The sequence below is a fragment of the Mytilus edulis genome, chromosome 8 (assembly GCF_963676685.1).
Source record: "Mytilus edulis chromosome 8, xbMytEdul2.2, whole genome shotgun sequence".
Lineage (NCBI taxonomy): Eukaryota > Metazoa > Mollusca > Bivalvia > Mytilida > Mytilidae > Mytilus > Mytilus edulis.
The window spans coordinates 29,691,047-29,705,943 of NC_092351.1; the positions used below are offsets into that span (position 1 = coordinate 29,691,047).

At 32.4% G+C, this 14,897-nt stretch overlaps 1 protein-coding gene and 1 long non-coding RNA gene across 2 annotated transcripts; both read left to right on the plus strand.

Moving 5' to 3' along the window:
- Positions 1-1,036: 1,036 nt before the first annotated feature.
- On the plus strand, positions 1,037-2,431 carry LOC139486962 (uncharacterized). Its single transcript, XR_011655696.1, has 3 exons — positions 1,037-1,091; positions 1,514-1,678; positions 2,102-2,431. It is a non-coding gene; the product is annotated as an uncharacterized lncRNA (long non-coding RNA).
- Positions 2,432-4,895: 2,464 nt separating this feature from the next.
- Positions 4,896-12,558, plus strand: LOC139485359 (UPF0547 protein C16orf87 homolog). The gene is made up of 5 exons (XM_071269784.1): positions 4,896-5,027; positions 8,498-8,585; positions 9,493-9,605; positions 10,505-10,697; positions 12,288-12,558. Exons 1-5 carry the CDS (start codon positions 4,950-4,952, stop codon positions 12,398-12,400), a joined length of 585 nt encoding a protein of 194 aa, XP_071125885.1. The 5' UTR covers positions 4,896-4,949; the 3' UTR covers positions 12,401-12,558.
- Positions 12,559-14,897: the final 2,339 nt, after the last annotated feature.

Genomic DNA, 14,897 nt, shown 5'->3' on the forward strand with positions numbered 1-14,897 from the left:
TATGAATATTTCTTGCGTTATATCACTGTGAGCTTAGTATTTTAAGTTTCTATCTGATTGATTTTTGGGTCGTGATTTGCAGAGTGAGTAGCTCCTTAAAAAGTAATGATTGAAATTGGTAGAACTTTCACAAATCTTGCACTGAGGAAATTGTATTTGCATTTCTTATCTTAATGTTCATCTTATTTTTTTTGGCGGAATTCCTTAAACAAACAAAAAACGGACTTCACCATATCTGTAAAATTTTGCCGGGTGGAAATATAACTTGTGTATAGTTCTTGGTATTTTTCAGTTCTCTAGTTGTGATTTTAAACAAAATTTAATTATAATGATCCCCGAAGTATCGTACAACGGTTTTGTCCGGCTTTAAGAAAAACAAAAGCCGTGATTTATCTGGCCTACCCAAAATTTATAACATGAATGCACTTTAACGAAAAGGACAGCATTACTATGAAATCAATCTAATCAAAATAAAGATCATTTGTGCATTTCCAATCAATCTAAAGGTTTGTTTTGTAATCAAAGCTTAGAGACAGGAATTGTATTTAATTAAGATTTGCAATGGGATGAAACATTTCAAGTGATTCCGAAAACCGACCATATTATTTTGACTTAAATCATCATACTTTACTACAGGCATTGCTCCAGGAATTGACACTCCAAACATATAGGATCAAAGGGAATCACGCGGCATGGTAATCTACCATATCACACCCACCGACTTCTATCTACCTTTTTCTTCCGTCATTTCTCCTGCGGTATATCAGAAGAAAAAAATATCTGAATAAAAGAGGACCGCATTTTCCTTTCAAAGCCATTATAAAGTGTTTGAAGGTCATAAACCCAAAATTACAAACATACTTAATGTGTATTTGACCAATCGCGAAACAATAAGTACGGCCAGAGTTACATTTCTTTCTGCAAAAATAAGAGACATAACAATAAATATTGATAATATTTTGAAGAAAATAATTGACAAAGAGCTAGGTACAAATGCACGGTCGCGAAACACGTGACTTGCTTGTGATCAGTTTCACGGGAAAATGGCGCCTGTCTGAATAAACAAGTTCGCTTGGAGGCAAATTTTGAACGTAAGTATTTACATATCATCGTATTCATACTATAGGACCCCCCTCATCATATGCAGCATTTTGTTCCGAATATTTTGATGCCCATTAAGTTATATTTCACTGTTGGTTTCATAGAGAACATTCACAGAATATTTCAGATCTGCCGAAGATTAATCAGGATTGTGTACACGATATGTCCGTTAAATCACTATAAATCCATTTATGTATCTTATTTTTGCCAATCGTGTACAGAAACTTGCCCACATTTACTTATTCATTCATACAAACTAGCGTCAGTGTATATTTTTCACATCTTTGTCAGCTGAACGCAATAATATTTTTTTTTCAAAAAATGATCAGTATCCACGGTATGAACATTATATGATCAGTTCCACGGTATGAATCTGAAAGTTATAGATCATTTTCCATAACTTTATATTTAGGTTTTAAATGGATGCTGAGAAGGCAGAAAAGCTGTGTAAAATTTGTGGAAAGTCATTCCGGAGTATTTCAGCAGTGTATGATCACGAAAGGAGGCATGCCAAGAAGGGGCCATACAAGTGTTGTAGGAAAGTTTTTTTCAGTAAAGCCAATATCAAAAGACACAGGTAAATTTTCATTTCATGGAATTCTTATCATATTACTGTCACTAAATTTTTGAAAATAACATAAGCCACGGAAATAGAGAAGTTGTCTATAAACAAAATCAGTCAAATGAAAATACGAACTAGGAATATATCATTTCTGTAAAAATGTCTCTGTCCTCTGTGAATATGTACTTTTATTCAAGGAACATTATGTATAAAAAAATCAGCATTTAAAAATCTAGGGAATTGCAAAACCCGAAAACCAAGACAAATTTGTACAATCAATTAACACTAACACTTTAAAATACATAACCGCGATGGAACCCACCACAACATGGGCAAAATTGGTACCAGTAATCATTGCCTGCCTACGAGCCTTGTATAGGAAATTACCTTACTGGACACTATTAACCATATGTTAATTCTTGATCTTTAAACATTCAGGTGTGCAGTGCATGGTGAAGAAAAAACATTTGCATGTGAACAGTGTGATAAAAGATTTTCAATTATGGCTGATCTCACCCGTCACCTCAAGATTCACGAGGAACACCCTGTAAAATTTAAATGTACAGTATGTGGTTTAGAGTTTAAGAAAGCACATGATTGTGGTGATCACGAGGCTAGTCACAGGGGTGACAAACAGCATAGGTGCACATGTGGAAAGGTATACATCCACCAGACAAACCTTTACAGACATAAGAGAAAATGTAATCATTGACAATCAGGATTCATCTTGACTTTATTATTTATTTTACGTTTTGTACTTTGATCTCAAAGATGAGATACATACTAGTTTTGACAAATAAAGATTTATTTCTATGAAAAATATTTATTCAATGCCCATTTTAACAGTAGGTAGAAGTTTGGCCTGGTTGCATCTAGCTTTTTCCCAACGAATTCCAAGTTCCCCTTTACATAGAGCATTTCTGTCAGTTGAAATTGTTGCCTCTCGCTACATCAGATTCAGACATTTCCTCCATTACATATGGGGCAAGATTGATGAGTTCGTTAGTTAGTTTATCAAAATTTCCCTTCTCTGTTGAAGTGGATGCATCGCTAGTTACACATTTATGACTATCACCAAGGTGAGTATTTAAGGAAGTAGTATCCGGTTGCATTGACATATGTGTGTACAATGGCAAGGTGCCGACATCCATTTCAAAGTCGGAATTTTCGATATTTTGTATCAAAGGTATATCACTGTTAAAAACTTGCCATTCATCATTCTTTGTTGTTGTAATTTTGCTAGACTGTGTTAACTGTACAGTGCACGTTTTGTCTTCCCTTTTTTAGGTGAAGGAGAGTATGTTATTTTAAACGGACTTTTTGTTGGGCTGAAAAGTGTGCGCTTTGAGTGCCCTTTTACCTTCCCACGTTTTGGAGAAGGAGAATACTTTACTGTGTATGGCGATTTTGAAAATACCCTCTTCATTCCTGTCTGTAAGGTTGGAATTGCCTTATTTGACGAACTCTTTTGCTGCCTGACAGTAGAGTTTTTCCGATATTTTGGCAGTTGCAGGGAAAGCCTGGATTTTTTCCGCATGACGGGACCTATAATAAGATAAAAATAACTGAATTAGAATTTAACTGTGTCGAAAAAAAAATGTAGTTTCCAAATAGGGTCGAAAATATATTGTAAAAGTCTGATAGAAAGTATATTATTTATGCGTCAGGCAGTACTACTTTTGCATAAAATTATAAATTATTTTCTGCATGTATTTCCTGGCCATAAAAACCGTTTATGGGATCTTATATATAATTATTATATCGATTCAGATTCATACCGTGGAACTGATCATATAATGTTCATACCATGGATACTGATCATTTTTTGAAAAAAAAATATTATTGCGTTCATCTGACAAAAATGTAAAAAATATACACTGACGCTAGTTTGTATGAATGAATAAGTAAATGTGGGCAAGTTTCTGTACACGATTGGCGAAAATAAGATACATAAATGGATTTATAGTGATTTTACGGACATATCGTGTACACAATCCTGATCAATCTTCGGCAGAACTGAAATATTCTGTGAATGTTCTCTATGAAACCAACAGTGAAATATAACTTAATGGGCATCAAAATATTCGGAACAAAACGCTGCATATGATGAGGGGGGTCCTATAGTATGAATACGATGATATGTAGATACTTACGTTCAAAATTTGCCTCCAAGCGAACTTGTTTATTCAGACAGGCGCCATTTTTCCGTGAAACTGATCACAAGCAAGTCACGTGTTTCGCGACCGTGAAATGGAGAGTTCAATCCAAATTAGTTGGGTTAGGATAGGAAAATGAAGCCACGGCTAAGTGACAAAGGAGTCAAGTCAGGTGGGCCCTACATTTTGCATGGCAACTATGAAGTTAACAACTATGATTCCAGTCTTGTCTTACCAGGTCATTGAAAAGGCGGAGGAAACAAGAATGTGTCCATAGTACACGGATGTCCCTCTCTCATGGTTATAGTCTATATTCAGTGGACTGTGTAATCGGGGTCAAAATTCTAATTTGGCATTCAATTAGAAAGCTCATACAATAACTAGGGAACATGTGTACTTGATTGGACTTCAACTTTACCAAAAACTACCTCGACCAAAAACTTTAACCTGAAGCGCGACAGACGGATGAACGATCGAAGAACGGACGCACAGCGGACGGCCAGGAAACATAATGCCCATTTACAGTCATAGGTGGGGCATTAACATATAGTATGAAGCCCCTACTGTATTCAAGTCCCTATCTAACCAAAATTAAAAGTTGGTATGATTTGAAAATGTATACCGCGAGATCATGACATAAATTTATATTTTATTATTATCTCAAACTTTTGATATGAAATTAAAACTTGAAAAAAAATAATGTCAGTTAACAGGTAACAACAAATTGAAATATAATTAGTTGCAGTATTTATCCTTAAAAAAGATGAAAGGAAAAGTATGTCATTCAGAAATAAATTAAGAACATATAGAGAGAGTAATATGAAATTTGAACCCTGTCTGTCTTAGTTGGCGTCAGCCGGTAGACAGAAAGCACCGTACTTAACCTACATTCCTACACTGGTGCTGTTCTTCGATTTAAAGGAATTATAACATTCCTAAAAAAATATATAATTGTAGAATATCAATTCATTTTCCATTAATTTTCTTATTTGTAAGATTATTATAAATTCAATATAGCCAATGTTTTGCACTGAAAAATAAATCCCATGATTAGAAATTCCGGGATATATAACCCATCCGTTCCGATACATAAAAATATTATCGATCATCTGAATCTTCCGGTCAAAACAATGGTTCGAGGAAATTTTAGACGGAAAAGTTTAGACAGACAAGCTATTGTTAAAACATGTCCAAATTGTGAAAAACAGGTGATATACACAAAATGCATTCCAATGTTTAAAATTATATACATTTTTTCCAACACTGCAATGTTCAGCCAACAACGAACAATAAGTCTAAATGTTCTGGGACGCCTTCCTACGAGTACGAGCCTTGTCAGACGTTATAAATTTAATGAAAAAAATAGCCTTGCCCATGTTGCCAGACGTCATAATTATTTGGACTAGGTATTCACAGGCCTTTGTTTCTATCCATGGGAAGACTCACTCATGAATATATGTTCACCATTTCCATTCTCAATTTTATTTGTTGATAGTGGGTCAACAAATAAAGTTTATATTGTTACTTGTTTAGCGGTACCTCGAATTACCGAATAACAGTGTTATTATCCGAATAACTCATGTAATTACCGAATAACTCTTCAAATATCAATATTAACACATTTAAGTGACTTTTAAACATATATTATTGAATAAAATTATAATAGAAGTGTATTTTATAACCTAAAAATAAAAAAAAAAGTTGCAGGTAAGTTAATATTGATCATTATAAAATTATGGATATCGGTGTGTACTTCCAAGATGGCGACCAAGGAAAACGTAAGAAATGAAGAAAAGAAAGATTGCATATATGCCTTCAAAGGAAAACGCTATGAAAATATAGTATTAAATAATTTACTGTATATACAGAGAATTGTCTAATAATTGTTTTTCAGAAAGGATTTGAAAATTTAACCAGTACATCAAAGCAATGCAATTACTCCAATCACTAATTACTTTTCATAACAATTTACTCAACATTAAATAAAATGTAATTAAGAATTTTCACATATTCAATTCAAATCTAATCAAAAAATTATTATAATTGATTGTTTTAATAAAAACAAAGCTTCTGAATGGATGATTTTTATGTTTATTCTAATAAAATTTTCTCAAAACTAAATATAAGATTTTCATTGGCAAATATAAATGTTTTTACAAGTCACTTTAATTTTGTATAAAAAGCCATGAATACATGTGTGCTGTTTTCCATTTTCAAAATGGCTTTATATCCGTGTGTTCAATGTGATGAAGAATGTGTTGATTGCACCATTCAATGCAGTTGTTGTGATCGTTGGGTTCACAGTGCTTGTGTCCCAATGGATGATGCATTGTTATTGGCCTGGTCAGATGTGTCTCTAAAGTTCCTTTGTAAGGACTGTTGCTTTACAGACAACAAGTATGACATGGCCAAGGCGTTAGAAAGTTAAGTAATTTTCATACATACCTTTTATTATAAGCTATACAAATGCGAAATTGGGTTTTTTATATTATTAATAGAGAGTGAAACATGGTACAAGAAAAATAAAATAAAATATTTAATTTCAAAGAAGACAATCTTTCACCTAGTTTATTATATTTCATTTATTTCTTATTTCATTTAAAATGTATTTAATTTACTTAATTTAAATTACTAAAAAATCAGAATTAAAAATAATAAAATAATACTCAATTAATATTCTTCTAAAATTAGTATTTACGTTTTTTTTATTGCTACTTTTATTTATTTTCATACATTGAATAATTTGAAAGTGATAATGAGTTAATTAGTTCCAATAAACAAAATAATCATTACCTCACACTTCTGTTAGATTGTTAATTGGGTTGTTGTTTACTGACACGTGCCCATTACATAATTAATCATTAAGAGATAATGAAATTATATTACAGTATGGACACTCTGCATTAAACAGGCTTGTGACTGTCTTGGTATACCAAGGCTGCATTACCAACACCAATAATTATAATAATGAAAAATAGAACACAAATAAATATTTACAACTATACAATATGTACATCCTATGTTAGTTTTCTGTCAAAGGGTAATAATGTTCAATGTTTCACCAATAATTTTTGATTATTTAAAATGAAAAATTATTAAAAAAAGATATTTTAATAAAGTTAATTTGAGTTTTCCTGTTAAAAAAAGCTTTCTTCTGGCAAATTCTAATTTGTAAATTATAAAATATGTAAGAACTTTTGGATTATTTTAGTCATTCGATGTTAAAAAAAAACCCTCTTCTAACAAAATACATTGCACGTGGAGTCATTGAGAAAATAGTTCAGTTCATTTCCTAACTTTGTTAATAAACCAACTGACCGACTTCCTCAAAGCTACTAAGAAGGCACGGTAACCCTCTTCAGTGAAATGTATCCCGTCACGAGCTTCGTATTCCACCCTATAAACATTAGTTGGCTTGAAATAATGTACAAAATGATTTTCAAGAGCTATGCTTTTCATCATTTTGTTCACTATCTCTCGGCGAACTGTATGCTCATCGGGAGTGCAATACCAAGGCCCGGACCGCTTCATAACTGACATGAATACCACTGATACTCCTCTCGAAAGACAAGCATAAATGAAAGTATTCATGTCTGATCTGAAGGCAGTCTCATCAAAAGAATATCTGTCACAATCATTGCTACCTATTTGACAATTTCAAATAACCACATGTGGACTATAATGCACAAACAAGCCAGCCTCAATTGCTTCAGTTAATCTCTTGAACGTGGCACCAGGATAACCATGCATTTGAACAGAGACCTTCCCATGAGCATTAGACGGGTTCTCCCAGGTATGGGGTTTCCGCCTATTCTCACACAAACGTCTCAAATTCTCAACATAGCTATGCCCAAGTACCACCGCTGAACGTGTATAACAAGTTAACCAACAAATCTGAGGTGACTAGTGGACCCAGCAACAGGAAGATCACAAATATAAAAATATGATAAAGATAATATTTTTTTAATAACTAAAATTAAAACAAAAACTAATTTAAATAGTTTACTATTCCATATTTTATTTTAAAAAATGCCCACCCTCACATTGTTCATTGCCGTGACGTGGCGTGAGGGCTCTACTTTGGTGGTCTAAGATGAACACGTTGAGGGATTGTATGCAATCTTTCTTTTCTTCATTTCTTACGTTTTCCTTGGTCGCCATCTTGGAAGTACACACCGATATCCATAATTTTATAATGATCAATATTAACTTACCTGCAACTTTTTTTTTATTTTTAGGTTATAAAATACACTTCTATTATAATTTTATTCAATAATATATGTTTAAAAGTCACTTAAATGTGTTAATATTGATATTTGAAGAGTTATTCGGTAATTACATGAGTTATTCGGATAATAACACTGTTATTCGGTAATTCGTGTTACCCCTTGTTTAGTCCAAATGAATTAGTACTATTAAAAGCATTTACTTTTAGCAGGATATTTATATAGTCCTCAAATAATTTGTAGCACTAACAAAGTAACACATACTGATTACAATTTACAATTGTTTTGGAAAAACAAGTTCAACTAGGAACTTCTTAATGGTGAGATGTTCAATAAATGATATGATCGTTCTAAAAAAAATAACATTGTTAACTTGTATGGACAATGATGGATCTTCATGCTTCAATGAAATTATAAAGTTTATTATATATTTGAATTTGTTTGTTTTGCAGATTCCTGTGGCATGTAAAACATGTGGTTGTGGTCATAAATTCATCACTAAAAGTAGAGCAAACTCAACACCAAGTGTGAAAACTGAAGGTATAGTATATAAATCAACTCAAGGAATCCATGATTTGGATACTTTAACAAAAAAAACCCAACACAAATGAATTTTCTTAAATTGGAAGTTGAACTGAAAATTGTCAGATTTGTAATGTGGGATCGATAAGCCAGTACATCTGAAATCTAAATTTTAAAGAAATTTTCCCAAAAAATTTTGACAAACAAATGTTTGAAGAAAAATGAATAATTATAACAAAATTACATAAAGATTAAGAACTTTAGAAAATTCTTCTGTATTAACAAAAATTGCATCTTGACATGATAGAAGAAGTATGTTCAAATTTGATTTCTTGTACATAAACCTGCTTATAGCTTATATTAACAGTAAGTTTGTAACAATTACAAATTAACTGGCTGTTTTTGTATTGGCCCTGGTATAGATTTCCCATCAGTTGTATTGGCACTCAACTCTGAATCTCAGAGCCAATACAGCTAACCTTAAATCTATACCAGGGAGAATATAGAAACACTAAGTTTTTTCACCCAATTATTCTTTATATATTCTTTATTATATACCACAAGGCCTTGACTATCCTTCGGTCTTTCTATCTGTCCCATTTTGTTTCTTCAATCCAATTTAAGTTTGCCTCATGCAAATTTTATGAAACTCATACCCAATGCTAAGAACCACAACACACAGACAGAATTTGAATTCTTGCAGTGATTGATTTACCACTCTTACAGTTATGCCCCTTTTTGACTAAGAACAGTGCAAAGCTTGAACTGGAGCATTCATGTCCTCATACACACTTTTCTTGTATTTTTGTCCATTTTTCTCAGTTATTAACTTTTTACCCGTTATTTTATTCTCTATTCTAGTTCTGTAAACCACATGCGATGTTCCCTAGCAATAATTGTTTATTTACATAACATATGTTTTCAGATGAAGATAGTAGTAGTGTAAAGATCAGAAGAACAGAGAGAACAAGAAGAGAAAGACCAGATTATTTCAATCCACTTTTACTAGAAAATGCTGTTAAAAGACCTAGGAAAAAGGTAACAGATTTAAATGTATTTTATTCCTCCTTTATTCAGTACTATTTTTGTTCATTAAATTGCATATGTTCTGGGATGCGAATTGGCCAGAATTATGGACAGGAAATTTGTAACTGATAGAAAGTGGTATGTAAAAAATCAATTAAAACTTTTTTGCCATGCAATTAGGTCACCTTCACACTCCTTAAAGATATATAATATTATACATAATGGTTTACTTTTATAAATTGTTATTGGGATGGAGAGTTGTCTCATTAGCACTCACACTACATCTTCCTATATCTATGTAAAATTTTGATTACAAGTAGAGTTTGGCACATTTGCAAGTCAAGCGCAAAATTGAATGTCCTGATTATAACATGGCTACAGATTTTTAAATGCCAATTACCAAAAACAAACTCTTAGCATCCGTCTAATTATTAAACATAAGCTTCATTTAAAATTATACCTATATGAACGGTACATGTATAAACAAGAATATGTCCCCAGTACATGGATGCCCCATCTGCACTATCATTTTTCTGTGTTCAGTGGACGAGGGAAATCTCTAATTTGGCATTAAAATTAGAAAGATCATATCATAGGGAACATGTATACTAAGTTTCAAGTTGATTGGACTTTAACTTCATCAAAATCTACCTTGACCAAAAACTTAAAACTAAACCGGGACAAACGGACGGACGGACGAACAAACAGATGGATGCACAGACCAGAAAACATAATGCCCATAAATGGGCCATAAAAAAAAGAAGATGTGGTATGATTGCCAATGAGAATTCTCCACCAGAGATCAAATAACACAGAAGTTAACAATTATAGATCACTGACTGGCCCTCAACAGTGAGCAACTTGTGGACTTTAACAGAAATTTAACAAAATATTAATGGCTATATTTACAGTCACAGCCTTCAACAACTACACCAGTAAAGATAGAAGAACCACCTTCAGATGAACCCCCTAAAAAGAAACGTGGAAGACCCAAAGGTGCCCCAAATAAACCAAGAAGTCAATTATTAGATACAAATAAATTGATAAAAGAAGAATCAGATTATGAAGAGGATAAAATTGAAAATGAAAATGAAGTAGAAGAAGGTAAGATTGACGAACAGTCAAACTTGATTACCGTGGATTTATTTATTTTTGTGGATTGAGGAAATCTTTTTTGTGGATATTAGATTTAGTGGTTTTGCAAAAAAAGTCTTCTTACACTCCTATAGAATATTTGTAAGTCGTTGAAGATTTAAATTCATTGTTCCTCTGTATACATTAAATCCTTGAAAAATAGTAATCAATAATACTAAAGAATACATAGTATGTTGAAAAACTAAGTTGCAATAACAATCTTATTATTTTTAAGGGTAATGAGTTTTAGTGGTGAATTCAAAATAACACTGAACTCAAACATGGGGCTCCAATATCATGTTCAAAAGTTGTCTCAGTCAGGTCATTTGTAAGCAAACTAAACAGTTCATTACTAATCTTTTACTGGGTTTGAACATTTTTTGAGGTTCACAGGTTCTCTTAAATTAGACATTAGGTCCCCCCAAATTTCCCAAGGTTGCAAGTCAGATTCAACTATGTTGAATCCACAAGTATACTTTAGTTTGCCTCAACCAAATGTTATGAAACTTATTCACAATGCTAATTACTACAAAACACAGAACCTTTTCAAGCTTTGGTGGTGTCACTTTTTAATACTATTCTCAGGTTATGCCTCTTTATAAAGTTATATGCAAGTGGGGGCTTCATCTGTGTTTCATGGACACATTTTCCAGTTATTTTCATTTTTATGATTTCTCTTTGGTAATAGGTCAGTCATAACTTGAAGACCCATTGGGGGCCTTCTGCCGTTTTCTGCTCTTTGGTCAGGTTGTCTCTTTGACACATTCCAGATTTCCATTCTCAATTTTATTTGAAGACGACCTATATATTAAGAGACCTATTTTCCAAATTTATAAAGATTGTATCTCTGGAAGTATAACTTTTTGGATATTAAACCTAAATTGAACAGGTTAAAAATCAAAAATATCACCCAAGCGCATATACTTTGCCCAAGGATATTTGTTGATTATATTGTATGATACAACTGAACAGTTTTTGTGTTTAAACATGTGTAGCTAGATAAAATGTTATGATTTTAACGTCCAGAAATCACATGCAAAACAGACTAAGAAATCATTCATATATATACATACAGATAGTTTGAAAAATAGAACTTTCAGAAACAAGACTAAATTGTCATGGTTTATTTTCAAATGATATACAATCTAACACTACAAAGCATAATTAATTTTGTCTTGCTTGTTACAAAGTCAGTGCAACAAGACTTGATAGACTTGCTTCTTCTAGTGTTAGTGTTAACAATAATTGTCCACAAAAAGCTTGTGATAAGGTCAAGTTACCACTAATGGAAATCAGTGAAATTTGGTACATGTATGCAGTTTTATTAATAACATTTACATATATATAATTCCACCTGGATTCTTAGGTCCAGCCTCCTCAGTCTTGGTTTATTGAATTTGAAACATTACATAGTTTATTTACATTAAAGTTGTGACATTTAATATAAATATTAATGTCTGCAATATATAATATTATCTTAAGCACATACAGGCAAGATATATCTTGGTTTTAATTTAATAAACAAGTAATTAATTATTAACTACATATTTTCAATTTCAGAGGAGGAGATAGACATGTATGCAGATATGCCACAGGAAAGAATGAAACAATTCAGTTTTATATTGGGTGATCTAAACAGGAAGTTTCTTGGTCAAGGAACACAACCAAGATGAAAACAATAAAATAGTGTTAGAAGGAACACAATCTGAATAGACTGAGCTGTTCATGCTGGACATGAAAATTTAGAATTGAAAAGATGTTTACATTGTCTTGAAAAAATGTTGTACATCGGTATTTTAACAGAATATATAAAAATACGAGACAATTCCAATTTGTTTGTTTTAATTATGATGGACCCCAAATATGTATATAAAAATTCCTACGCACATTGATCTAAACAAGGGTTTCTTGGTTAAGGGACACAACCCAGATGAAATTGATAAGCATAGAGTAAGAAGTACCACAACCTCGAAAAACTTGTGGATTGCAAAATTTATTACATGGTCTGAAAAATTTTGGATTTAAAAGGGAGAAAGAGATGTTGTAAATCAGTACTTTTCCAAAAATATATAAGAATACAATAATATTGCACATTTGTTTTTTCATGCCACTGCATTCACTGGAGGGTTCATTAAGTGCACTTAGTTCATCCATCCACTGGTATCTCCCATAAACTTGTTTGCTTTCTCAAACATAAGTTTGCCATTACCAAATGTTATGGAACTTACACACAATGCTAATTATTACCAAAATACAGATCAAATTTTGTTGGTGTCACTTTTACCTTTTTTTGGTTGTAACCATGATAACCCTTTATTTATATAAAGTTATATGCAAAAAGTAAAATTACAAAAATACTGAACTCTGAGAAAAAATCAAAATAGAAAGTCCTTAACCAAATGGCAAAATCAAAAGCTCAAACACATCAAATGAATAAATAACAACTGTCATATTCCTGACTTGGTACAGGTACTTACAAGTTAGGCCATCACCTGTGTCCCTTGGGCACATTCTACATTTATTTTAATTTTTAAAGGACCTCAAATTTCCATTTGGTAATAGGTCAACCATAACTAGTGCAGTACAGCTGTCAATTTATACCTGTGGTCCCTGGCCGGGATTTGAACTCATGCTATTGGGATATCGATACAACACTACCTGCACTATATCCATTGCTATAGACCACTCAGACACCTAGAATGAACTAATAATTCAGTTTTCAGTGGCCTAGTGTTACCTTTCCTTGTTAGTAGAATCTTGAGTTGTAACATAGTACATGATATATTATGGATGTAAATGGAATTGATCGCAAATAAGTTAAATGTCTAGCATAATGAATAGAAAGATAGTCACAGAAATAACTATTTTGATAAGTACTTGTATGTATCTTACGATACTTTTATAGGTGTACTAATTTAGTAAAAGATATGAACAATAACAAACCACCAAAGGGCCTCAACAATGTGCAAAACTCATACAGTTTAAAAGATTTAAAGCCTCAAGATGGCAAACGATGAAATACTAGTAATTGACAAACAGAAAACCAATGACCTCTACTGATCTATGCTTAACACAATTGTGGAGGAACTAATGACAATTGAGAAATGCTTAATTATCCACATGTGTTTGGAAATAACTGCATTCTGATCAATGCACGTTTTATAGTCATTCCATACAGTAGTTAACCTAATGCTTATAGTACCGGTACTTGAGGAGCAGACCAAAACACAAAAGCTGAACATTGACCAATGAACTATGAAAATGAGATCAAGGTCAGATGAAACCTTCCAGACTGACATGAAACCTCTAGTCATTCCATACACCACATGTAGTTGACCTGCTTATAGAATTTACTAAATGGACTTAATCATGTAACTTTAACCTTGATCACTTATTAATCCATTAAATGAGGTCAATGTCAGGTGAATCCTGTCTGGAAGGCATGTATTTACCATATGACATATGGTAAATGTTTGTTTTTATAGTGATTAAGATAATTGTTGACTGTTGACTAATTTTGACACTTTTACCTATTATGTCTGTTTGTCTTGTTCACAAATCATTGTCAATATTTTGGAATTTTATGTAACTGTCATACAGGTGAAAGGTTCAGCTAGCTATAAAACCAGGTTTAATCCATCATTTTCCACATAAGAAGATGCCTGTACTAAGTCAGGAATATGACAATTGTTGTCCATTCGTTTGATGTGTTTGAGCATTTGATTAGGGACCTTCTGTTTTGAATTTTCCTCAGAGTTCAGTATTTTTGTGATATTACTTTTTTTTTAAATTGAGTAATGAACTGTAAAAATGAGGTTAGGTCAAATAAAACATGCCAGACTGAATGTACATGATAAAATATTTTCATACACAAAAAATAATTGACCTATTGCAGTATCAGAAAAACAGACCAAACACAATAACTGAACTTTAACCACTGAACCATGAAAATGAGGTTATGGTCAGATGACACTGGCCAGTTGGCCATGTACACCTTACAATCATTCCATACACCAAATATTGTAGACCTTTTGCTTTTAGTATCTGAGATATGGACTTGGACTATGAAAACTTAACCTTGTTCACTGATCCATGAAATGAGATAGGTCAAGTGAAAACTGTTGGACATGCATGAGTACCTTACAAGGTACACACAAACAAAATATAGTT